Below are 27,625 nucleotides of genomic sequence, written 5' to 3' on the forward strand. Positions count from 1 at the left end.
TAACATTTCTTAAGTGTTTTATTGCTACAAATTGGTACATCGTATCACAAAAAAGCTACAAGGCATATATAACACATACTCTATTATACAGAGTGCAATGCAGTCCCCAAAACAGCCACACTCAACAGCACAATTTCTGAAGTTACTCATTCTGTACTAAGAGGTAAATAATAAGCTTATGCCATAGGGCATGTAATATATTTACCCCACAGACCTGCCTTTCTCACCAACTGATTAGACCAAAAATTATTATAATATCCAACTTTCAATACACACACCAAAAAAATAGGATGCTTAAAAAAATATACAACACAGGGTTTTAATCAGCTTTAACAGTCAGTTTTCTACAAAAAGCTCAATTAAAATAATCTTGATTTTGTTTGAAACAAAGCCAGAAATACAGAGGAATTACATAAAGAAGTTCTCCATGGAATGGAATGCATGCATATGGTGGGGAATCTTCAACAACTTCATTGGAGACTATTAAAAAGTCTGAGCCCTCTTAGAGCAGAAATAAAAAGCTGTTTTGCCCCCCTAATATAGTTTCATTTTCTTGCACTTAGTTATCTTCAGTGTGATCTAAAGTGAAGTCAGTTTGTTCTTCATTTTCTTCTTCCTCTTCTTCCTCCTCTTCTTCTTCAGCCTCAGCTGGTTCATCGGCTTTCTCCTCTTCTTCCGTCTGCTGCTCTGGAGCCTGATCATTCACTTCAAAAGGATTTTCACCCTGAAGCAGAAGATGGAAAACAAATACTTTCATATTTTTTTGAAACACAAAATACTACTCATTGTTTCAATGAATGAAAAGGTCAGCCACTAAGAAATGCTGTGGTATTTTATACAGCTTTTTAAGAGTTTGCTTTGGGGTGTTTCGGTTGGTTGGTTTTGAGGTTTTTTCCCTCCAAGAAAATAAAAACAGATTTGATTTAAAATCAGCAACACTTCATTGGGATCCCAATAAACTGTTGTAATGAAAGCAGAAATGTCATTGAGAAGAAGCCAAAATATGCTACACACAAACTCCAGTCTAACTTGAACGTTCAGTCAATTAAATTTACATGGTTAAGTTTCAACATGTTTTTATGAAGAACTGTAACTGCTTCCTTTTTCTCCCCAGTTCAAATCAAATCTGAAGAGTTTCGTTCTGCTTTTCCTTTTCCATAGTCTTTATTCATTCTGAATAATTCTATCAAAAAAGGCAAACTTCAGCAAATAGAAATCCAGAATTAACTACACTGACTAACCTGAAATTCATTCCATTGCTGATCTAGACAAATGATCAAGCAGATTTCTCAGAAAGTATTTTAAATACTCATTTTCATATTTTCTCTATTTCCTACAATAATTCAATTCAAGACATACCTCAGCTTCCCCTTGTTTCAGATATTTAAGAACTGGGATTTATCAATAAGCAATAAAGAATTACTACATGAAGTATAGAAGAGCTCCTCCTCTAAAGCTCCTTTCACGTTTAAATAGCTTACAGAGCAAGTCTGATCTGAGCAGATCACACGAGCTACATGAGGCCTGGGATTTCAAGAATATCATTTAAAAGAGGATCCAAAAGGAAAAATTGAGTACTAGGCCCTTTGTCCTTTGTTTGCTTCAGTTACATTTTACAGTTGTTGAGCTCAATTAACTAATAGCCTAATGAAAGACATAACTACCACATGTAAACCTCACGAATAAGGTAGTATTTAAACTTCTTTAAGATACTAAACTTGGCTTTTTTAGATGTAGATCCTCGGAGATTAGAAGTAAACTGTCATAGGTAAAGGTCAAGTACACAGAAAGCTGGTATCATAACTTATATGAGCCTCATGAAAACAAGAAAAGCCCCATCTCATTTAAAACTCATGGTGCTTTTAGATGATCCACTATGACTGTCTAGCACCATGTGTCTATAGAACACCAAGGACTATTTCACTGAATAGCTACAGACTACAACACTGAAATATCAAAAATATTTGCTAGCTCTGTAAACCATTTCATGAACAAAACACATAAAAAAATGCCCAAACCACTTCAATTACAACATCAATAGAAAGCTTTGTGAAATAACAACAACAAGACAGCATCCAAACCTTAATTCAGTAATGATTAGCGCAACTCCCCAAGAAATGTACTTTCCTTTTTGGACAGAAGTGTGAGAGACCCCTGACTGCAAAGCTTGTGGTGCCATTTCTATGAGCTTTAGCAAAATATTGTAAATCCCATTTGGGTACTGAAACAAGGATTTCAGAAGCCAGACAGAAATAAGCTAACTACTGAGTTAAGACTACTTCACCTGGTCAGCTTCAAAGATGAATTCACCAGTAGACCTTACAGAGGGAAGACTGGCATATTAAGAGCAAAAGAAAACAAAATGAGGCCTTTCTCTATAAATGATTCACAAAGAGATCAGAAGCCCTTTTACAGGTCTGATACAAAAGGAAATATTCAAATCCTCTCATGTCTAAATTAGGCACAATGATGAACTCTAGCTAAAGAATGCAATTTTAAAAGTATTACTTCCACACTCCTACAGATGACTTCTGACTGTCCCGGATTCTTAGGGACCAACTACAGGAAACTGCTACATTTCACTCCTGCGAAGACAGTATGACTAACCTAGCAGAACTGGATTCAGCACACTACTTCTGCCTGAACACATCTCTACGCAATAATAACAAAAAGAATAAGGTTGCTTTCTCCAACTATTTTTTTCTGAGAAAAATGCATGTTTCAAGTACTCAAACTAAGGAAAAAATTACTGTCCTCAAGGGGAAGATCATAATGACTGTGCTCTTTTCCAGCGATGTAGCATCAGAGGCATCCAGCACAGGATGCAGTCAATTTTGATGCAACTTGATTCTGACAGCCACACTGGTCCCATCTTCCCATATGGCTTTAAAAAACCAAAATGAAACAAGAAGCCAAGAACACAGGCAGACCACTGAACTGCTGCAGACAGACTTTATGATGCCTACAAAGCATAAAAACAGAAGCAGAAAAGCAGTTTACTCCCCAGAGATGCATTCTTTGGGTTCCTTGTCTCTAGAATATTTAAACTGCAGAGAAAGCTTAAGACTGTGAATTGGTATTTACAAGCAAAGCTTTGGAAGTAGTATGCTCTCAGAAACCACTCTATACCTATTTATAAAAGGTCTTACAAACTTGACCCAAAAAGATTCCAAAGTCCACCTACCTAACTGGCAAACTTCTGAATAGCTTCAGTAATATACCCCAGGACTAGCTGATCATGCGTTAGACATGTCAAACTCCATGACGCTTCTCTTGAGCAACATCCAAGCAGCTTTTAATCATAGACATCAATCTATCTAGGAAGTTCTAAACGGTCCAAAATTAGAGACAATCATGACTTCATCAAGCAACAATGTTTTGACTGAGAAACAAGATGATTTTTTTTCCTCCTTACTATAAATGGAGTTGCTACAGGTTTATAGATCTTCTAAGATGATTGTTTCAGACTGGCTAGCAGGTGGGTTGTAGTAAATTTCCTCTACTCTTTACAACATGGATGGAAGAGAGTAAGAAGTGAAGAACTTTAAAAACACCTAACCATACAAAGAGTACACTGGAAGCATAAAAGGGTACCATACAAGACCAACACTGGGGAAACAGACGGCTCTTTGGCTCTTTAACAGAATGGCCAACGTAAGAGAAAGCTTTCAAAGTTCTTTGATTAAAATACCTGATGAAGAAGATACCAAAGAAGAGATTAAGAGTAAAGGTTCCTTTCATGCAAAGGACAGGATGCAAACAATATGCTGTTAACTGAAGCACTGAACTGGATTTTCAAACACAGGACTTGGAAAAAAAAAATCATGGACTAAGTGTAAAAGACAGTCACAATAAGAATCATAAAGATCGTGTGCAAGGCTTGACAACTGAAATCCTCAGCTCTGGCACAGTAGGTTTCAGGAAACTTTGTTTTTTTCCTTTCTGTTCCTAACTCTGGTCGCTGACCATAAGCGTAAGAAATATCATAATTTTTATAAAAGACTAGGAGCTCCACTAAAGCCACATCATCAAATTTACCAATGTTGTCTTCCATGGACGTTAGACATCAACTGTAACTGACTTGAAACAAACAAAACCCAAGTGATTATCTTAGGCTAATTCCACACAAATGCTTCCATTTTCAGTGAACATGACAGGCACCTTTACTGCATTCTAAAACTTCATCAAGTGCTTAAATATGAAAATATTTCATATCTCTGCTTTCATTCTCACAGTGCAAACTAGAAGTATCTAATTAAAGAAAAAAACATTAGTCAAGTGCTTCTAGAACACTACATTCCTAGCTGTAAGTTCATTAAAAATGGCTGCATCTATCTACTTGCTTTCCTTTTGCACATACAACCATCACCACGTGGAGCAAACAACCTGTGGAACAGGAACAATTAAATCAAAGAGCTAAAAAGGTTTTCCATTAAGCACTGGGTAGAGGAATAAATGACAGGTAGAATAGCATTTTATTCAAATGAAGTGGCCAGGGTGTCCCAAGGAAAACAGCAGTTGTTACTGCTTATCAATTGGCTTACTTCAGACTGTAAGTCATGATCTACTCCCTCCTTTTCAATCAAACATAAGCCAGACCTTTCAACCTTGAGAAGTCTTATGTAACACTACACACAGCACATATCCTCAAAATTGATAGTCAGCCAGCCTAAATTACATTCAATAGCCATTCTCCAAGCAGTTACTTGGCAGATTTGTGGGGCAACTGAAATGACTTAAGCAGAATTTTTCACACAAAAACCACAATGGGGGAAAGTGGGTTCAAAATACTGATTGTGGTACAGATGAAGGACTACTAACTCTCAACAGAGTGTGGTTCTAAAAGACGGGGCTTCTGCCTCAACAGAAACAGAGCTTTCCCAAATTCAGCTTCATCTGGGATACGCATCTCTTCTAGGCCACACGTTCAAATAACAAACTTCCCAATATGGACACAGAAATTTTCAGCAGAAAAATCTTTCATCTTATTTGCTCATGTGAAGCTATGTTAATACATATGCATAAAAAAATATCAGGAGCTACTGACCTCCAATTTTGTTCTCCTTTTCTCAAAGGCATTTCTGATGTTAATGACCTACTCCTGCAATCTGGTACAACTCAATGCAACAGCCTTACAGGTCTTCCCTGCTCTGAATTTCCTCCTTCCATGCAACATATGAAGGATAGACAACACTTTCCAAACAAATGCTGGGTTTGGGTGAGCCTGGGTTTGTTTTGGGGGTGGCTGTTTTGTTTGGGTTTGGTTGGGAGGTAGGTAGCCTTGTTTCCCCAAGCCAGTCTGCCCTTCACCTCAAAGCAAGATATTTTCAGCTGTAACAAGAATTTCCTACTCTCCTCAAAGACTGCAGGCACCAAATGCATGCACCACATGCTCCTTTTCATCATATGCTGTATAATAAAACTGGACTCCTTCAGTCTGCATGTAATTACACATTTGGATGAGGATGCCAGGGATTTGAATAATCAGAAGCCAGATACATCTCGCGGAGCAGGTGCTGCTGAATGCATATTCAAAGTCAAGAATCAATTTCTCCAGGGAATACCAGTTCTGGCAGTGGCCTCCTTGTGAAGGTAATCTCACAAATTTTATCTTTCTCAGTTTTCCAACTGACAAATGGCAATTTCCATTCCCCATTTACCAGTCCCCCACTAGGGGGCTGTACAGGATAACGCACACGCATACCAGGCTCATAAAGAAGACCAGAAGGGATGACTGGAAATATCACACACATTCCAGGCTGTGCTGTCTGTCATTTGCTACCTTTCTGAACAAATACAGAATAGTTGCTGGGTGTGCGAATCAGTTTCGGACCATGTATAATTTTTCAGGATATGACTAATTTGGTACTTTAAGCCACAACTGACTTCTGCACTGGCTTGTCATATTTCTACAATACAGTTATTGCTTTGTCTGAAAGAGTCTATTGTTTGAGCACACACAAAATTATAAACCCATTAATAGTAACTACCAGAAATAGCTAACAATGGTACTATGAAAAAAGTCACCTTTGCTGGCCCAACAGAAAGAAACCCACATTTTGATAAAATTAATTCACATTTGTTTCTCAGGCCATGTACCTGCAACATAGGCTGCATGTCTTTTAAATTATCTGATCACGACAAAGATCTGTAAGCTTTTTGTATGATCTTTGTATGATCCCAGGAATCCTAGAAATTCTACAGAATACAGAGTAGCCGAGTAGTGTGTACACTGATCTTCAGTACAAAACCATATGCTGGAGCCTTTGCTTCTAAATATGAAGACCGACTCACCTGTAAAGTGGTTTGTGCTCCACAGTTAATATTATAAATACTGCTGATGCTTTCTTTAAGCTTGATTTTCTTAATAAGAGCATCTAATTAAAAAAATGACTAGATATGAATACAAATATTAAACCAAAAGCTGTTAAATCCAATTTTGGCTGCAAACAGTCTGAAACTGCCCAAGACAACAACCTCAGACTGGCAAAATAAGTTACAAGTATATCTGATCTGTGAGCTACCTAGTAGGCAAAAACAGAAGACAGAGCACTGAGGTTAAACTCTTACCGGGATGGAGGAAATAGTGGTACAGAAAACATTACTGATTATGCTTTTTCATGTTGGGGTCTTACCTTCACATATAGCTCGTATCGTGCCTTGACTATAGGATTATTCAAGATGCTAGTGGCAGTAAGAACGCTCTCTCTTTTTATTTGTTCTCTGTAGGCCTAGGAAACAATTTTTACAGTGAATAATTATCATACCCCTATTACAACTGTCACACAAATTTGAATTCATGGTCATTACATTTACAAAGTATAACAAGGACATTCTAGCTTTCTAGAGAACAATGCCAACACTAACTTAAAATTTACTTGCACTGAGTCCCATTAATACTTCTCACCTACTATTAGATATATATGCTTGCCTTTAAAAGCATCATATCTTACTTGTTTTCCTTTTGTGTGATCAGGAGATTTTAAGTGCTGCTGAACAGAACTGTGTAATGCAGGAACATACACGCTGCAAGCACTGCAGTGAACAGTCTCAACTTTCATCATATGGTCATCAGCAGTAACCCCTGAGAAAAGACATTCAATAAATTAACACAAAATGTGTTGTTATTCTAGGTAAGCACAGGAGTTTTTGTACTATAAAACCAGAGCTCTCAGTTGTTAATCACATCAAACTGAACCACACAAGAATGTTCATCTAAATTCAGGCATCAAAACTAGGCTCTCTGAAAGCAATGCTAAAGGAGGAAGTTTTGCACTTGGATACTCCAACTCCTCTCCACAGACTATATATGAGACTCAGGCATTATGTTTGCTGTCTGTTGATTATATGAACTCCTACCTGTCTAAAGTGGGAAATTAAAACCATACAACAACCAAATTGAACAATTTAAACTACAAAAATGCCATCTATTAAAAAAATCAACAATAACTATATTATCCTTAATAATACACATCTTGACACAAGAAACAATCAGTTTCACCAAGGCAGTTGGATTTTCTTTCCCCCTGTTAAGAACTGATTTATTTCCTTGCCTCCCCTCACCACCAGGAGGTGCATGAATCCAACTCCTCTTGCAATTTTAAGTACTGCCATTCCAACAAAACATTCTGATCATGAAAGCAAACAGGCCTTCCAGTTCTTAAGGAAAGTACTGCATCAAAAGGAGCATAACCAGCAGGTCAACGGAGATGCTCCTGCCCCTGTATTCTGCTCTTGTGAGACCTCTCCTGGAGTACTGTGTACAGTTCTGGTGTCCTCAACATAAAAACGACATGGATCTGTTAGAACAAGCCCAGAGGAGGCCACGAGGATATCAGGGGACTTGAGCACCTCCCATATGAAGATAGGCTGAGAAAGTTGGGGGTCTTCATATGGGAGAAGAGAAGGCTGCGTGGAGACCTCATAGCACCCTTCCAGTATCTGAAGGGGGCCTTATAAGGATGCTGGAGAGGGACTCCTTCATTAGGGACTGTAGTGATAGGACATGGGGTAATGGGTTAAAACTTAAACAGGGGAAGTTTAGATTGGATATAAGGAAGAAGTTCTTTACTGTTAAGGTGATCAGGCACTGCAATGGGTTGCCCAGGGAAGTTGTGAATGCTCCATCCCCGGTGGTGTTCAAGGACAGGCTGCACAGACTTGGGTGACACAGTTTAGTGGGAGGTGTCCCTGCCTATGGCAGGGGCGTTGGAACTAGATGATCTTAAGGTCCTTCCCAACCCTAACTATTCTATGATTCTACTCAAAAAGATTTGAAAGTTTAAGATACAGACTATACCAGTTTTTAAGTAGCTTTTAGAATTTAAATTCCAATTAAGGTAATATCCAAACACAGTTATTGCCTAAAGTAAAGTACTCAAACAGTGTCCCCCTATGGCTCTAGCACATCCTTTGAAATCCCCCAAGCAAAGGATAAGATGGAATGATATGGCACAGAAAGGCAGGGACATACAAAACGCTCTAGAAAACTGCCTGTAGGGCAAGCAAGGGGAAGAAGAAAAATTAGGCCAAGATGCATCTCAGATAGCCAAGAAATTAATTAAGCTCCTTTTTTGTCAGTGTCCCCCAAAACCACTATAGTACTTACACTATCCAGATCCGTGCCATCATATTTGACACTTATCACCTTCTGCTTTATTACACACTCTCTCACAACCTATCTTTCATTCACCTGTTGCCACTCCTCATGCATTACACTGAGTAAGATGATGGCAAAGTCCACATAATTCTGCTTGCCAAGTACTTAGAACAATGTTATCTTGCTTTCTGACATCACTACCTGGATAGCAAACATAAATAAGGTTTGCCATCTCCCACTGCCCTGACATTCCACATGGTATCAGAAACAAAGCAAGGAATCCCCACCAGGTAACAGAAAAGGTGTGGAAACTCATCATTTTGATGAAAGGAGAAAAGGACAAGCAGAGCTCCACAGTATGCATTTTCACATAAAAACCATTACTCACCTTCCATTATGTCTTTTTCAGCAGATTGAGCATTTTCTGTTTGGTTACTTGTCTGCTGCTTACGCAGAGCTGTCTTCTTGAATTTATTCACCATACACTCCTACAGAGAGTTGGATAAAAAAACAAACTCTAGCATGTTTGATGTATGGTGGTTTATATTCCAGTAAGAATCTATACTTAAAACAGAACAGCTCTAATAAACAGCAACTAATTGCTTTAACTTCTTAAGGAACTACTTTGTCAAAGTAACACTATTTTACAGACTCTGAACTTGCTTCAGTTTTTAATAACGTGTTGTGCCAAAAGTCATCCGCAATGATAAATTAAGCACTGGTAAATTTTAAGGACATTCTAATGTAAAAGCATTATTATTGATCAAAAGGCAGTTGTCTTACATGAAGAAATTCCATCACTACTTTGTCAAATTTGGTTTGCTTCTGGATATGATCCAATGTTTCCTGGTGGGCTGCACTCTCCAGATGTGCCTCGATTTCTTTCTCTTCAAATGTTCGAAACTTGCAAAATGAGCAAGTAAATGCCATTCTAGCAAGAGAAAAAACAGCAAACGGTATTACTATTACAGAAACATGCCTCCCTCTTTCAGCAAAACTATGAAGACTTGACAAACCTAATCAGAAAAGGGAAAATGTTCATTAAAGAAGCCTAAGTGAAAAAGCAAAACTGAGGTATTTCGCATGAAGGGTAACTGCTACAAGAACCAAACATAAATGAGGCTAGTCTCAGATAAATTATCTACGCAGAAGATGAAAACTGTTGAAATCAGAAGCTAACCATTTAAAAGCCACATTATTCTGTGAGTTTATCACAGCTGTCTAATTTGTGTCACCTTTTGTAGGACTTCTCAGAGTCAAACCCAGTTCATGATTTCCTAACTACAAATAATCAAAATAATTCACTTAAAGCTCACTTTAAAATTAAAAACCATATAATCTTTTTCAAGGAAATACGGCCACCTTAGTACAATGGCACTCACACTATGATCATATACTGCACTGATACAGAAAAGTTTTGTACAGTGCTGGTCATTAGCCTGCTTGGCTGTGGAAAGATTACGAAAAGTTACAGAACAATCTACTTATTTTTGTTACACAATAGCTCACAATACATAGGAAACCAGAATAAAGACAATTTTTAACAGCTTATTAAATCAGCATGAATTTATATTTAACTGAAATACATACTTCAAAAGCCGTAACATTCTAATCTGCTTCTCAACTGTGCACTGATGCGTATTTTGTATTTTCTGATCCAGCAGAGGTCCAGTGAAACATCCAGTCTTCTAAGTCACAGGATTTGGGTGCTGGGTTTTGGTTCAAGATATTTTTATTTGCTTAGATTAGTTTCTGGATTTTATTTTGGGGTGGGGGCTTTGGGGGGCTGGTTTTTTGCTTATTTCTTCATTACGTTTTATTTTTATAAAATCAGTCCACAGCGGCTTTGAGGAATTAAGACATATTCTAACACAAGGATAAAGGGGAAGAAAAACACTGCCCACAAGACAGAAGGTAACACCAACCTGTATCCATCACCGTATTTTTCACTGTTCTTTTCCCTTCTACGCCTTTGCTTCTCTCTTCTGGCCTCAATTCGGCGCTTTTCTTCTTCCTCACTTTTAGCTTCTCCTTTGCCATCTTAACATACAGAAGAAGGATTCAAAAATTTTATGTTAAAAAAACCAAACCAAACCAACCACACAGAAAATAGCTGCACACCAAAAAACCCCCAACCAGAAGTCTCCATCTTCCTTGTCTCCTCCAGAAACACATTAGAATGCAAAGACCCTATACTGAAATGGTTCAATGGCATATTTAAATGCCATAGAAGTTTCAGCTTGGTTTCCACCTCTAAAGACAACCAATTTAAACTTAATTTAGTAGTTAAGGGGTTACATTAATAGATTGCACTCATGAAATGAAGGGAATGCAGAGTTAAAGCAAACCCTACCCTCTTGTGCCTAGTTATTAGAGGCCTGTGACCAGGACTCAAATATTAGAGGAAGTGACCAGAAAGGGGTACTACTTGGGGATGCACGGTGAGAAACACATCACTTAAAACTCTCCATGGTTTTAGAGCACCATTGCTACAATCCCTTGACATAAAAAGAAAGTACCTAAAGACATTCTCTTCCGCTGAAAAAGAAATAAAAAGCAAAGGTCCTCATAAAGAAGATGAGGCAGTGTTTCATTAAGGTATGGTACCCAACCTGAACTTCAGCAACTTTATTATGTTTCCCCACTAGACTTCACAGAAAAATGTTCCAAAGATTTTGAGTTGAAGAAATAAACCAGTGAAGAAAGAGCCAGAGGGGGTGCAAACAAATAAATTACTACTTTTGCAACATTAAAGACTTATAAGGTCATTGACTTTTGCCTAAGTGTACTTATGCCTTTCCTATGTCTTCTTTAAAAGCCTATGGATAAAGGGAAACAATCAGAACATTACTCAGCTAGTAGAGTTAGAGCAGGAAAAAAAGGGTTCAGTTCTACCTTAGGAGAGAGGTCAGCCTCCATCCAAACTGTGACAGAAAGGAACATACAGCAGCATAATGCAAAAAAAGACTCGCAAAAAGCTCTGTGGCTCTAGAAGTGTCACCAAGTACTGAGAACATTTCCACTGACTGACAGCTTTCGCTCCATTCCTGATTATCCCAAGCTTTTTCATTCTGTAGCAGAGTTTCAAAAACTATTCTAATCCGGAGAGTAGAAAAACTCCTATCCTAAAGATAGAGCCAATTCCCATTACTGATTTCAGGCTTTAAGTTTCACTTAGTGTTTTACCACCATCCATGGAAATTTGCAAAGGATCTCATTTTACTCCTGTAAAAAGCATTTGTATGACATTCTGTGGAGTGAAATGGCCTACACCTTGCCCCTGAAGCTCACAATTCCAAGAGCTCATCCTCTTACAAGCTGAGAAATGGATGACCTGAATCTACAGATAAACTAGGACTCCACAGTGGGGCTCCCACTTCAGTATTTCAAGAAGAGAGACTCTGATCAGCTGACTGCAAACTTCCAGCAGTCCTCAGCATCAGATTAGACTACATGTGCAATAGGGCAGCTCACAAAGGGAAAGGGGACTAAAGACAGTTTCAGCATTAACACTAAAATTCTTTGTACACTTGTTTGAGATTGCTACAGTTAACGCACTTCAACTGGTTTCATGTAAACTAAATAGATACTTCAACTGATTTTATGCAGACTAATAATTAACCTGTTTCATTAGGACAGCATGTGAAATAGACCAGGTGTTCCTGAGAGCAGCTCTCAAAGTTAACTAAATCCACTTACAAAAATGACTTGCCTACAATTTAAGGGTGAGGCTGATCAGCTAGTGGGATAAATAATAGGATATGGGTGAAGAACTGGCGGGATTAACAACATTTAAGCAATGGAATGGCAGTAAGTATGGGAGACCATTACATTAAGAAAAAACAAATCAAACAATAATATACAGAGATGATCAGAAAACAGAGAAAATAAGCACGTAAAGAACAAAAAAAGTGATGGACAGAGGGATGGATGGTACAAACAGTCATCTTCTCCATGGCCTACATTTATAAACTCTTAAAAGAAAGTAATGTTATTTAGTAACAATTAGAGGTCATACATACAGCCTTACCAAATCTAGTCACACGAATACAGTACCTATCATACCTTACTGCACAAAGCAAACTGACTTTACCTCCAAAAGTCTGATATCCAAGATCATAAGCATCTCTTGTAAAGTCTTCATATATAACAACTGCACCACTTGTGTCCACTTCAATTTCCTAATAAAGTCAAATCCATAAACTTGTTAAGAAAAAGACCCCAACAAAACAATGCCACTCTAAATCCAGAAAAAGACAGTGCTAATTGTTTCCAGTGATCTCCTACTTGACTTGTATTATCAAATAACAGGAGAAACTGAAGTGATTATCTAGTTACTCCGTGTATAAATACTTCAAGCTATGCATTTATCCTTAACACCTTAAAGTCTTTGAGGACTAGTTTCACAATCAAAATTCTGTCTTCCACATAAATAGTCTGACTTCCAATTCAGACATTCACATACTTGGCTGAGAATACATTAATACCTTCATTCAAAAACAAAAATATCATCCCAGTCTTTCAGCAAGAAACTAGGATATATATACACACACTTAGCTTACTGATCACATTCCTGCATATCACTGCAACTGATCTTTCTGTATGCGGGAACTAATCTTTGTACCTTATCAAAGAACATCTGTTAACATTGGTTCCTTTTTCATTCACCCCCTCTCCTTGATGTGTCTTATGTCTTTCTGTAAGTATTCATGTGACAGCTCTTTGTGCATTACAAGAACAGGTAGGGTCTACAAACAGACATCAAAATTCCTTTTCCAGGCTATGTGCACAAGCTGTATCTTTCACTAGAAATCAGTAAGGATTTCAGACTGCCACCAAAATAAGACACGTTTAAAAATAGTGACGAAAAAATTTAGAACAGACTTGTATAGGTCAGTGCTCAATTTTTATAACTGTAGTTTAATGATTATTCATCTTTAGGTATATTGTGCAAACTGCTGAAACAACCAAAAGCATTTTCCAACACTGTGAACCTTTACCTCTATCGTAGAATCCTGGAAAGATGACTTCCTGCCTATAAGAAAGGCAAGAAATAAATGATGTGATAGTGCTGTCACTGTCAGTTCATTTTAAGGCAGTAAGATACTTGGGAAAAAGAATAGGTCTACATCTACAATTTATCACATTTTACTAAGAATACTAAAAATATACTCAGTTACCCTTAGGCATATAAACTGATCAGTCTTCTAGAAGCAACCATCTATATCTAACATCACAAAACAGGAAAGCCATGACAGAGAGGACAACATAATTTTGAGATATATTTTCACACATATATTGTATAGAAATTGTATCCAATTTTCTGGTAGTTGTCACCCACTTAGTTTTCACAACACTGCTTAGAGCATCTTTCAATTCAAGTTTCAGAAAATTGTGTAAAGCCACCCAACATTTTCTTCCAGTCTCCACAGGACAGGTTGATTAAAAGTGCATTCTAGTAGGCACCATCTACTCCAATTCTTAAAGGTAACTTCAATATTAAATAGTACATTGGTCCCCAGATTGTGGAAATGAGTGAGGGGAAGCATAATAAACTAGAACTGCTCTGTCTGAAGGTAGTTCAGAAAAGGAGAAAGTACAAAAGTACTGAAAGAAGAAGAGCTACAAGGGAGACTTCCGAGATGCCCATCTTTGATATACCTGGATGTTTATTTTACAGATCCATTTCATCACAACAAAGCTGGCAAGTCCAGCAATATTATTCCCTATATAAAAAACAGAGGAACACATTCTACACACCCAGTGCCTGAAACTTTTACAGTAGTCTTGAAATTAAAGAGAACAGTTTTGTAATACACAGTGTGTAGCTACAATTTTCACATGGAAGTTTCTTCCCAGCCTGTACCTTTACCTTGCAAGCTCCAAGCTAAAGTAATTTTGAATACGTTTCATGTGTGATTGAAACCAAATTATATAAAACACTTCAAATCCAAATTACTGAGGGTATTAGAAGCCCCTCCCCAAAATAAAATCTGACTGCTGTACATGCCATTCATAATATTTAAGACTCAATTTCAAATTCCCTCAAATCAAGTAATTTATTCCAATCTCAGTGATACTTTTCTCCCTCTTTGCCTGCTACATGAAAATTATTAGATCTGTAGAACATCTTTAGGGAAGCTAAACAAACCAAGCACTTACTAATACTTTGCAATTTGTATTTCCAGTATATCCATCATATGTCCAGTTCTTCTCGTCATTATGGCATTTCATTTGCAAGAAGGAACAATCTCCCTTTACCATTCAGAAATCATTCTGTAGCAGTTTTCACTGTGTTCTCAGTTTGTCTCCCTTCCCCTCTTCTCTACATCCACAGCTTACACTTTTATTTTAGCTGCACTGCAGTTGATGCACTACATTTTACATCAAAGTATTTGGGCAGCAGGGCCCAGCCTCATGCAAAGGCACATGTTACTATTTGTCAGGCATCATCATTTAAGGCAACCTGAGATCTGAAATGATTTTCAGTAGTGAATGTATGTCTCCAGGAAGCATTATTAAAACTGAATTAAATAGTCTTCAACAGTAAATATATAAACACATCAAAATATTATATTTCATTCAGCAAACTATCCTTGCAGTAGAAGAGTAAACTCATAGAATTACCAACCAGCACATACAAGAATTTTGGCATTTGTTACTTACTTGGTGATTTTTTCTGGCTCAGCTTCAAAATAGGTTTTGTCATTTTGGGCTTCTTGACAAATGTCCCAGCAGGTTTGTTATATGACTGTGGTACCATTTTTCTCTTTACTCCTCTTGCAGCAACTGCTGCAGGACTGGGTTTGTTGTGATAGTCAACAACAATTCCAGGTCTGTGCATTCCTCCAAAGTCTCCCATATGCTGAAAATTTGTTAAATCAAGAGAAAGGTATTAGTATATTAAATCAATAGAAATATATCATTTACTTGGTACAATAAAACCATGAACTAAGTAAAATCTGCGTTCTAGAGCAAAATGCAAGGGAAATATAAGCTCCCAGCTCAATGTTGTGCTCTGCAATGGCTTCGTGGATGTCTGTCCAGTAGAATGAACACAGATGTATAAACTGCGTTTCTGCTTATTCAGAACCATTGTCCAGATAATTAACATGTCTAACAGGCTTCGTATCTCAGCCTAATACCTTGGCTCCTCTCTTCAGATTCCCTAGATGATAAACAACTTCTCCCTTTGGGAAAAAAAGCAGAGCTAACCAACCCACTTCAGAGAGCAGCCATTAAAAATAAAGTTAAAAAAAAAAAAAAAAAAGAAAGAAGAAACTTCTTTATGTCAAATGATTGGCAGTGATTTAAAAATGAAGAACAGTGATTAACTGACAGAAGCTCATTCTTTCTTTTACTTAGCTTTCCACTGAATTCAATGAATTCATAATGTAAAAGCTTGGCTTGGAGGGAGTGATCCAAAAACATGGCAGCAGTAGAAATGAAAATTCAGTTGAAAGACAAAAACCTTTCTACTATTCCTAATAGAATTCCTGTGGACATTTCTAAAAGTGCTGTGGATGCTTGTTTATGAAAGTTACCTCTCTGAAAGCATGGAATAACTGTGTAATCTGAAGAGGGAAAACTGGCTGCAGTGTTTACAAAAGCTCTAATGTACTACTTAATTTTAACACAATTACTGAATTAATAAAGGGCAGAAGAGCGCCCACTAACTGGATGGGTGACTTGGATAAGCAGAAATATTTCTACTGACTACTGACATGAAAAGAGAATTAGTATTACTCTATCCAAGTTAAAAGAACATAAAAATAACTTCAACACACATTGTGAAAAGCATGACTTGCTTTTCTAAGCAAATTTTAAATGACAGAATGTACCAAACCAGAAACTTTTCTTAATGAGTCCATGCACAAGATTGCCATGTTATTTAGTTGAGATAGCTACAGAACTACCTAACGTACATTCACACTGTATGCATAAATTGGACATGAAATATGCACTCGGATAATTTCAATTCCTGTTTTTTAACAGTCTATCTATTAAAGGTGCAATGCATTTTACAGCTGGCAAGTAGTTTAGCCCTTACATTCTATTACATAAAAGACTAAAGAGATACATTTCAAAAGCAGAACGAAAAAGAAATAAGGCTACTTGGTTGTAACTGCACAAAACTTTCAGATCTAAATGAGTTCTGAAAGGATGGTATCCAAGCTTAAGAACCTAATGCTTTCAGCTTTACCAGCAGAGAAATATAAAGATTAGAATCTATTTCTCATACCATGCTACATGCTAGCTAGCAGCCATGTGCAAATCTGAGCTAAAACTTTCATATGGCAACTAGAATACTCAAGAATGCTGTAAGAAGACTTTCTGGAACAAAACCACCACACAATTAGGCACTTAAAGGACCCAGTGAAAGTAACTTTCCTCTATACTTCAAGCTACAAACAAGTTGCATGGCTGAACATTAAAGAACTGCTTTCCAAAGAAATATGGCACACTTAAGAATTTAAAAGATAAGTTACACCTAGAGGCACAGGTAAAAAACTGTTCACTGAACATTTTGTGCTTGAAACAATCATAACTGGGATTATAAAAACCAAGATAAAGGGACACCATCAACTTAAAGTTTATTCTTCTGTGTGGATTTCTTTTATTTCCTTCTGTTGTATTCTTCCCCCTCCCCAGCCCTTTTAACATCAAACATTACTTCTCCAAACTGTGACCCACTATTTTGTGTACAGTTAATCTTCCTGTTTCTTGGTCATGCAGTTTTTACATCTTACATTGGAAAGGAATCCACTGAGGAGTTAGAACATAACCCTTCGAAACAAAATGAATACAATTAACAGGACTAGGCACATTATTTGAAAATTAATCTTAATTCTGTGAAAGGACCTGATTTCAAGTTGATGGCATTCCTTTAACCATGCTTTAATTTTGAGAAAGAACCACTGTAACTGCAAGCACCCACCTTTGCCATTTCCTCCCCATCACCCTTCCAACACACAAGTCAGTGTAAGAATTAACTTAAAAAGAAGACTTGATGTTTGATAAAGCACATGTTCAACATATTAAAGAATTAACTAAGATTTTCCTTTACAGGAAGCAAAAACTACTCGAGCATTCACAACTTCGGTTTTATTTTTTGCTTATACATTGCACCTTTAACCTACTCAAAACTTCAACAGACTTTGAATTAAACTTTTACAATATCCAAGAATTTCCCCACCAGCAGCAAAGATGCTAGTGTTTACAAGGAAAAATGCAAGTCCTTTTAATCCCTTTTAGACCAAACCTATTATCTTCACCTTTCAAACAAAAGGAGAGATTTAACAAACCTTATCAACTAGTCTTCTATTACTCATTACTTTCACCAGAAAGAGGGGCTGGGTTCTACTTGAAGACAGCTTCAAGGGGGTAAACAACATTGTCAACCATGACAGTTTGCTTAGCCAAAAAAACCCCACACTGTACCGAACAGTGCATTCATTTTAAAGCAGTGGTCTTGAAAGGGTTTAAAAGAGTGTCTAGTGAAAAGAATCTGAAAAGATTCTGTACTTACTCCTCGGCCTCGGCCTCTGCCTGTTGATGGTCCTCCAAAAGCATCATAGTTTCTGCTTCCAAATCCACTTTCAGGATAAGCAGGCGTTCCTCTCCCCCGAGAGCCTACAGGTGCAGGCTTCATATGGGGTGAAGAAAAACTGCTGTAGGAAGAGTAACTCTCTCTTCCTCTGTCCTCCATAAACCCAGGCCTCAATTTTGAACGGGAGTAAGGTGCTTCCCAGCTAGACCCGCCCTGGTTTCTACCTCCGAAAGAGTCAAGGCTATTCCGGTAGGAGTTGTCAAATCGACCACCATAACTACCTCCGAAGCGGCTTTGTTCGGGTTCATTATAACCATAGCCAGATCTGTACAGATCTCGCCCACCCAGAGAAGACCCGGAGTCGTAAGACTCATAAGGTCCAAACCTGGAAAAGTTGCACAGTGAGGAGAAAAAAAAGTAAGCTTACTAATGTTATACATTTCAAAAGACATGTTATCAGTTGACATTTATCAACTAAAAATCAATTTATTACTATACTGGTCCGTACAATTGTGTTATTGTTTAAATCTTGATTAGGGCTGGGCAAATCACACTATGACCAGATAGAAAGCTATCTGAGCCATTTTTGCTAGGAACAATTCTAAAGTTCAGTATGCCTGAACTTTGTTGACTTAAAATTTTCAGCAACATTCGTATACTAAAACATTAGAGCCCAGCCCTAGTCTCACAAAAATAATCACCTGCAGACATTCATAGGCTAGTCAAGCTCTCCTTTCTTCAAAATCATGCCCTTGTATTCTAACAGTTAAACAGCAGTTAAAAGGCAGCTTAGCTCTGAACTGAGGAAGAAAAGAACATTTTTTTAGTGGTACAGACATGAGTCTTAAACACCCCACAGTTCTACTTTTAAAAGAAAAAGACACATGCTCTCCCATTCATATCTGTACTTTTTGGAAATCTTCCCTATAAAATTCAGTCTCCCAGTCAAAAAAGTTCACAACTGTCAGTGTATCCTTCTTTCACTTACAGCTCGTTATCAACTCAGGATTTTGAAAGTCTACCCAATGCATGCACAGTGGATGTGAAAACAGTCCTTGGAATTTCAGAATAGAGTAACAAGGAGCTGAAATCCTTAGCTACTGACCCAGAGTTTGCTTTGCCTGATGAAGAAAGGGAGGACTGTCAGCCTAGAAATCATCAGTATTTGTAAGCACTCAGAAGGGAAACACATTAGTGTCCCTGCAGAGTTAAAATAGGGTGATTCAGAAGGAGCTGGGAAAGACAACCCCTTGACTGATGAAATATATACTAGAAGAGACTCAAATTAATAATGGTATCTACAGTAAGCTGAATGTCTTCACTTTATAACATGTTAGTCTCAGAAGACCCAAAGCTACACAGAAAATTATCTACAAATACAGCCCATGCACAGTATTTAAGTTACATGGCAAGAAACATTTTGGTGTTCAAATAGTCATTCAGCCTCAATCATATGCAGATTACTATATGGTAGGTACAGCTCATTCCTGAATCTCTGCTCAGACTTTTAAGTTGACCTTGTTGTTCATCATTAAACAAATTATACTTAACTAGAAAGTTTAACAGAACCGTGCAGCAAAACACAACACTTCTCCAGCCTCCCTACTTATTACTGTCCTTGCCCAGTGGCACCACAGTGACTACAGACAAGAATCATACAGTAGTCTGGCTACAGCCAAACAAGAATTCAAGGGCGCACACAAGAAAACCATCAGACTGCCTAAGTCTTCTTCACATTTTATTTCCTCCAAGATATAATCACTACTCTGAAAAGCATGCTTCTTGAAATACAATATTAAGACCTAAATCAAATCAGCTGCTCCCTACTGTTTTTACCTGAAAGAGCAACAGTAGTAGTATCCTAGAATTAAATACGCAACTTTAAAACCACTGCATCAGAATTTATGAGACCAATCCATCTTACAAAGCAACCTAGAACATGCACACTATTTTGAGTATAATCAGTACCTTCCAATGAAATAATCTGGACATGACTTTCAGATTCAATACCAAGATCATTTGAGCACTGCACATTCAAACCAAAGAACATATACCCTAAATGTTCCTTGAAAACGGAATGTTGATAGATTCAGTCTAAGGCACTAAACCAGAGAGGTCTAGTTGGCTGTGTCAGAAATGGTACCAGGCCAATCCGTTACAAATTGCTAGCCATTACTGAAAAGGAACACTTTTTTCATTTTCACTGAAAGACGCATTGTTTCACTGTCAAACTTTTCCAAAAAATGCTGATTATGACAAGAAGCTAGCTCTTATAACTTTAGTGTTTGTCAGTATTTACTGAAGATGAAGACTCAGAACGGAAGTGTTTATACAAAATCGTAACAACATGCCTCAGGAACACTTAAGTTAGAAGACAACGGTTTCAACTTAAATTTGATTTGATCAATTCTTGGGACAATCGAGGGATTATTTTACCTGTTACCACCACCACCACCTCCTCCGCCTCCACCTCCATGACTCTCCATCCCATAGGATTGGTTAAGGTAAGAGTCCATGGATCGTGGGCCACCATAGCCTCCATGCCCATAATCACGGTCCATGTCTAAAAAAAGAGCAGAAAAATGTTTATAAAGAAAGCAAGCAAGAAGTCTTATTAAGTAAACTAGTTTAAATTCTTCACAATGTTTACAAACAAAATACAAAACTGCCAGTTGCAAACCGATTTTGACACTGTGCTTAGGGAAGCTGTGTGTCTGTCATAATCAAAGCACCTCTTAACTGAGGTCAAGTTCATATCTTTTTCCCAGTAGTGGGTAACTCCTGATTATTGTTCTATCAGCTGGAATTCGAGCACAAGTTAATTTAAGAGAATTAAATGAAGCAGCACAACATAGATTATGTCAGAAGTTAGTGGAGAATTAACACTATTCCCACCCTTTAACAATACACACAACTCACAGGCTTTCACTATCCAACATCACAAGAAACCTTCACCCACACTGACAGGGATCCTGGGCCAAGGTTACAAGCTGTTATGCTGCAGTGCAGACAGTATATAGTCTACAATCAAAAGAATTTTCTCCACCTAGCACAAACAAAAAATCCACCCAAATCAGCACTGAGTCGCAGCTCACTAACTGCGCTAAGATGTTAGTATTTTGTAGCTGAACTGATGTCACTGCACGACGTCTTTATATCTAGTAATGAAGCCTGGTAAAAGAACGAACTTTTCTCAACACTGGAAGTCCTATGTACAAGTTCTGGTTAACTAACCACAATTCAAAACGCTGAAACAGTGCCACAGGTATGCCTAATGATTATTATCCACTGTCTTCCTTAACAAACACAATTTGCACTTCACTGGCATTCAAGTGACCAAAACCGCTTTCCAGTACCAACCAACAATAACTTTTGGCTAACACAAAGAAAGCCTGGCAAGTCAAGCCTCACAGAAAACTTAACACAGAGAAGGAAAACACAGTGAACACAGGAAAAAAAAAAAAAAAACCAAAAAAAAAAGCACACAGACTTGTCCACTCTAACCAGAGAGTATTTATGTATTTCGAAATCTCCAACTGTAAACCACTGACTTTTCCAGAAGATAACAGGCCAATAAGCTCACTTGAAGTCAGAAGAAAATGTTCCTGTTTAAATAAACACAGTCATTCCCTACATGTCATTCCATGAAAAACACTGTACTGATGAAAATAAGTATACATTCTAGTTCCTGTTTGTACCAGCTTCTTGTTAGCACCAGGCAGCCATTGTGATTTACTTTCTTGTATCTGTCAAAAAGAATTCTGCACATTCTGTATTGGAGCTGACTGTATCACTTCTACACAGATGTCCTTAGCGTGCCCAAATGCTAGGAAACTCCAGCAAAGAAAGATAATTTCCAAAACCATCTAAAATATTGCTTAAAACCTTTGAATATGGAAATCACATTACAACTTTGCACATTCTGAACAGACAATAAAGACTCTGCAGCAAAGTAAGGTAATCAATAAAATTCAGTTCCACAGAAACTAAGGCTGGATGATCCCATGGTCAATCTCTGATCCAAAGAGGACTTTGTTTGATTGTTTGGGTTTGTTTTGTTGTTTTTTTTTTGTTTTGTTTTGTTTTAATGATACATTATATATAACCAAAAGACACATTCTGAAAACTGAAATATCTGACCTGCAAGCACCCGACAGTTTACCCTTTTTTTCACCTGCTCCTTATTATCTACAGACTCTGAGACGGAACAAAAGTAACTAGGTTAAGTGCTGAAGAGGTGAAACAAATCATTCAACAAGGAAGAACATAACACACTGTCAAGATCCCTGCCACTGCAACCCAATTCTATTACAGTGTAGTAAACAATACTGTAATAGAACAGTGACCAGTACTCTTCATATGTGGGAAATTCACCAGTGGGAAAAAAAACCAAAAACATTTACACACAAGAACTCTTCCACAGACAGGTTTGAAGCACAGCCTTGAAATTAATTGTTAGTCTAAAAGTTTTAGCATGACAGCAAACACTAAAATGTTTTAATCACAGGCAAACTTCCGACACCCACTTTTGCTCAACATTCTCCCTACTCATCCATGTTCTACTCATCCATGTTCATGTTATTTACATCTTGCTGTAAAGCTATGTCAGTCCCCAAATCCTTAAACCACTGCCTTTAGAACACCGCCACTTCCTAACAGTGAATAACTTACTCATCCTTTCCAGACCCACTGCACTGCATTTAACCAAATTATAATACGCTCACATATGAAAAGATTTAACAGGGATACAAAAGATACTGAGAAATAAAGAGGGTTGATCACTTGCATCATTTTCTATTACAAGAAACTGGAACAAATGAAACTTAAAAATAAGCTAAAAACTTAACTGGACCCTTTTTCACAGAACACTGCTCTGTGACAAGAAGTTACTAAAAATTTACCTGTATTCAACAGAAACTGGATAAATCAACTGACAACAAATTCAGAGGATGTTGAACACTGACTACAACTCTGGTTCAGAAAGTCTCCAAGCTGCAAACTAGCAAAGGCACATAAATATACCAAAGGGGTACTTGTACTATTCCTCCCACATCTACAGACAGACAGCAACATACAGGATATTGGTGAGGTGGGACAGACACATCTTTGATGTGACCTAACCAAGGTGATGTTATGAACTCCTGAGTATCGCATCAGCTGTTCCAGGTTGCTGAGCCATTAACCTGTCATCCCAACCACTGGCCTCCTGGTTCAGTCATTAAGTCAGCTGCAAACTTTGCTGAAGATTTATAAATTTTATACTTCATGCCCAGAGCTTGACAAAGACACTACATTCAAATAAAGAAGTCCAGCATTTTTTTGGGAATTAAGCTTTTCTTTGCTCTACAGTCTGTTCTCCAGATAGGTTTTATCCTAAAAAGGGGGGAAAGATACGAGCAGACAGTAAATATTCACCTAGGTGAACCAAAATAAAAGTATTTCAATTTCTGAATGTGGTAGCTGAATAATAAGCACTCACACAGCTTTAATTATTACAATCTCAAGGTAAACAGCTTATTAGTTGACAAACCTCCCAGCCACAGATCTCAAAATCCATTCATACTGGCCTCTTTTACACTTTAATTTTTATTCTACTAACTAAAGCAAGATAGACAGACATTAAAAAAAGCTTTATCTGCACTCAACAATGTGTAGCCGCCTCCCTGCACACTCTTATGTTAGCTCTGGCAGCCACCACCAGTGGAGATACAGAGAAGCTGCCTGCCTGTGCAAACTACTCAGAGTAAATGTGAAACTGTTTCACATGCTAAGAGAGCATGTGCTTAAGCACTAGAGAAAAAGCACCAGGAATTGTACTACAATGCCTTAAACAGAAAATTCAAAAGTGTAATACTTAAGTTTAAATAGCAACTATGTATCAAAGAAAACTTTGATGAAATATTGTATCTGCATATCTATGAATACCACAGAGTGAAAAACAAGAATATAAAGAAGTGGTTCATATTTACCCCTGAACTGATATTTATTTCTGAACTGACAAAGGCACTGACAAAGTTTCTGGAAAAAAAAAAAAAAAAAAAAAAAAAGAAGAAGAAATAGTTTGCTGAATGAATAGACCAGGCTTTGGTATCTGTAGCTCCTGCATAAAGAGTGTGGATGAACAAGCTGTTAAAGTACAGAAACAGAACTGCAAAGAATTATTTCATTTTTCATTTCAAGATCATACTTAAAAAGTACTCGGGTAAGGGAGAGGGGATAAGTTGTATCAAAGGGGAAAAATTTATTACTTCTAAAATAAAAAAGAATGGGATAGTAATCAACAAGTTCAATTTACATATTAAAATATTAATATGAACATATTCCTTCAGGGGAAAAAAAAAAAGTAAAAAAAGCCATGTCTGGTAAAGAGATCCTTTAAATTTTTCCTTGGGAAGACTACTAGGAAGTTAAACATGTAGTAGATAAGATTCAGAATCCTTTGGTACAAAGAACTCTTTAAAAAATTTAGATCAGAAAACGTTGAAATGATATTTACAGCACAAAGCAACAAAATCATTTTCAACAGTGTTCTCCATGTGGAGCATATGAAAAGACTAAGAAGAAATGAAGAATATCTTGCATCTTTAAAATATTAAAAAAGAAACTTCAATAAAATAAAAATATTTAAACAATTAAAAAAAGAAGAATCAGCTTGAAACAAGCTTTATTTCCTATATTTTGTAACCAGAATCAACAATGACCACAACAAGCTTAAGGATCCATTGTGTAATAGTAAGCAACATTTTTTTCAGGCATATTGCATTTTTCAGAGCATCATGCCTGCTTTAAGATCACAACCTCATCATTAGTTAGAAAAGTTTTAACACACCATTGAATCCTATGCAAAACAAGGAAGCAAACCAACAAAGCAGATGAATTTTAGGAATAGCAGCAAAAGGCCTTTCCCCTTTCAGATTAAAAGGACACTAGTTACAGTAATCAAAATATTAACACACTATTAACAGAATTTATTCTACAGGCCATGTCATCTCTGCCTCAAGCCATCCACCAGCAGGGAACAGTAGATCTACAGCAGTCATCAGCCATCCAATAAAAAGTGCTTCACACTGGCTAGAAGTTTCCAACAGGAAGAACTATGCCAATAACTCAAAAATGGGCAAAGATGAAAACTCTCTCAACATCCATCCTCTATTGCCATCTACTGGACCCCTGCAAAACAGCCTTTAGCCCACTGTACAGAATGGAAGTAAGACAAAGCTTTATGCATGCCTTACTGACGTACATACAATGTATAAACAATAACATGAGACATTAAGCAGCATACATCATAATTAAACTGGTTTAATAATTATGAATAATAGAAAGCTTAATTATCACAATGAAAACTATTATTAGAGAGGTATGAAAAAGAACAATCTAACTGTACAACATGCATTTTAATGGTTACTTCCCATAGGATGAGCCTGGATTCAGTTTAATACTACTGTCATCACATCTCAGAAAAGCAGGTTCTGTTTAACAGCTACAGTGAATATTCCAATAAGATACTTAAACTGCAATTTAAGGAAAACCTTTTCTACCAAAAAAATAGAGGATATTAGGAATCAATACAGAAGGTTAAAACAGCAATGCCACAGCATTCATCTCTTTATTTTACTACAAAGAAAAGTAAATGCAAATAACATGATTGGCAAAAAAAAAAGCTGCAAGTTAAGACTCAAGGAATGTACCATCAAAATGATCATACTTCAATCAAAGGTGCATCTGTAATCCAATTTGTTATTTCTGTGTAACAGTCAGCAAGACTATCAAGAGATACAACAGCAAACACTTATTTGAGACGTGTAAATGAAGCTTATGGTCAAATTTTTATATTAACATCCTTTTAGTATCTGCCTGCATCCTAGCAGGAGATGTCAAAACATTTCTTGAGTCTTACTAACTCATAACCTTAATAAATCTTACAAATACATATGCATTTGTTTTTGTTGGATCTATGTGGTATTTTTGTTAGTATAAAAATAAGACCTAGCATCTGCTGTATCACATTTCATATGAAATATTAAAATAGTTCCTATCCATATATTTCATATTCATGTGAAAATGTTTCATATATGAAATGTGGACATTTCATGTTCATATGCCATGTTAACAGAAATGGCAAAAAATCCCAAACCACATATCAAGCAGCTTCAAGTTCTGTTTTTCCACATCTGTGTGAATAACAGAAGCAATAAGAATCAAATACAGTAGTCCGTAAGACTTGCTTTTGTTTTTCCACAAAAAACCAACACACTGATTTATGCAAAAAGCATAATCATGAGAAAAGTCTGTATTCCCCCTCCCCATCCCCACTCCTTGATCTCACTAGTTTGATTTGAAACGTGCAGGAGTTCATGTTGACATGCCCAAGATGAAAATCAAGTCTCGCTCCCAGCCAATCATAACTCCTCCAGAAAACAACATGTTCAGTCAAACCACATTACGTACTTTCAATAACCCGTCTGATTATATTTTATTTAATTATAATTAATTTTACTTTTTTTTTACTTTTGCTTTTGTCAACACTGACTGTTTAGCCCCAACTCTTTTTACAGGTTAGACGTATTTATAGCTCATACCTGAGACTGACCCACTGGGCATGTTCACACCACAATGCATGGGGGTATCTGGGAATCTCCAATCTCTGTCTTCAGCTGGAGAGGATGGGTCAGTGAGAATGACTTAGTTCTTAGCAAGAGCCGGAGGGGAGAGACAGGGAGCCGCACCAAGAGGCGGCTCTCTCTCCTGTCGGATCTCCAGTCTCCTGACACGACCCCCTCACGGAGCTCGCCCCGAGCTCGCCCCTACCTCCCCCCTCCCGCCTCCCTCCCTCTCCCGCCACTCGCCCCGCCGAGGGCCACCCCCTCCCGTGCAGCCCATCCCGCCCGCACCACCCCCCGGGAAGGCCCTCGTCCCGCGCAGCCCTCCTGCCGCCGGCCACCGCTCTCCCGACCCGGGAGGGGCGGCGGGGAGGAGGGTGGATGAAGGGGAGGGTCCTGCGCGGAACAAAGCGGCCGCTGCCATTTTGAGACACGGCTGGGCCCCGCGGCGGCAGCAGTGGCTGTGGCCGGGCACTACCCTTGCTCTGACGAGTGCACCCTCACCTTCCCCGTAGTCCATGGCGGCGGCGGCGGCGGCGGCAGGCCTGGTTCTCCCAGACGGCCGACGACGGCGGCGGCGGCGGCGGCGACGGCAGCACTAGCTCCGGCTTCCGTCAATGGCGCTTTCCCCCACACTAAGAAGAGGCGGGACTGCCGTGCAACAGAGCAGCCACGGTGGGCGGTGATTGGCCTCGGGTCACGTCACATGAGCAGGCCCACCAATGAGAAGACAGGACCCATGACCGGCGGCGACGCCGCGTGAAGCGCGGGGTGCCTGCATCGTCCCGGTCACGAGGAGTGGGCTGCGCGGCGGCCATCTTGGGGCCTGGCAGCCGCCATTTTCCGTTCTGGCAGCCGGGCCTGTCAGGCGTG

At 38.1% G+C, this 27,625-nt stretch overlaps 1 protein-coding gene across 2 annotated transcripts; it reads right to left on the reverse strand.

Moving 5' to 3' along the window:
- Window positions 1–27,322, reverse strand: ZNF326 (zinc finger protein 326). 2 transcript variants are annotated; one of them, XM_061379155.1, is made up of 13 exons: window positions 27,257–27,322; window positions 26,732–26,806; window positions 20,586–20,712; window positions 18,129–18,534; window positions 15,266–15,464; window positions 13,600–13,634; window positions 12,693–12,780; window positions 10,525–10,639; window positions 9,383–9,530; window positions 8,988–9,087; window positions 6,954–7,084; window positions 6,636–6,731; window positions 1–724 (listed from the first exon to the last, which is right to left on the reverse strand). In XM_061379155.1, exons 1-13 carry the CDS (start codon window positions 27,270–27,272, stop codon window positions 560–562), a joined length of 1,701 nt encoding a protein of 566 aa, XP_061235139.1. In that variant the 5' UTR covers window positions 27,273–27,322; the 3' UTR covers window positions 1–559. The 2 variants fall into 2 exon arrangements, with proteins under 2 accessions (XP_061235139.1, XP_061235140.1); XM_061379156.1 differs by lacking the exon at window positions 26,732–26,806 and having other exon boundaries at window positions 27,257–27,318.
- Between the last annotated feature and the right edge of the window lie 303 nt (window positions 27,323–27,625).

Source organism: Neopsephotus bourkii, unplaced genomic scaffold (assembly GCF_033783945.1).
Source record: "Neopsephotus bourkii isolate Nb327-2 ecotype Australia unplaced genomic scaffold, CSIRO-AGI_Nbou_v1 NB_1768, whole genome shotgun sequence".
Classification (NCBI taxonomy): domain Eukaryota; kingdom Metazoa; phylum Chordata; class Aves; order Psittaciformes; family Psittacidae; genus Neopsephotus; species Neopsephotus bourkii.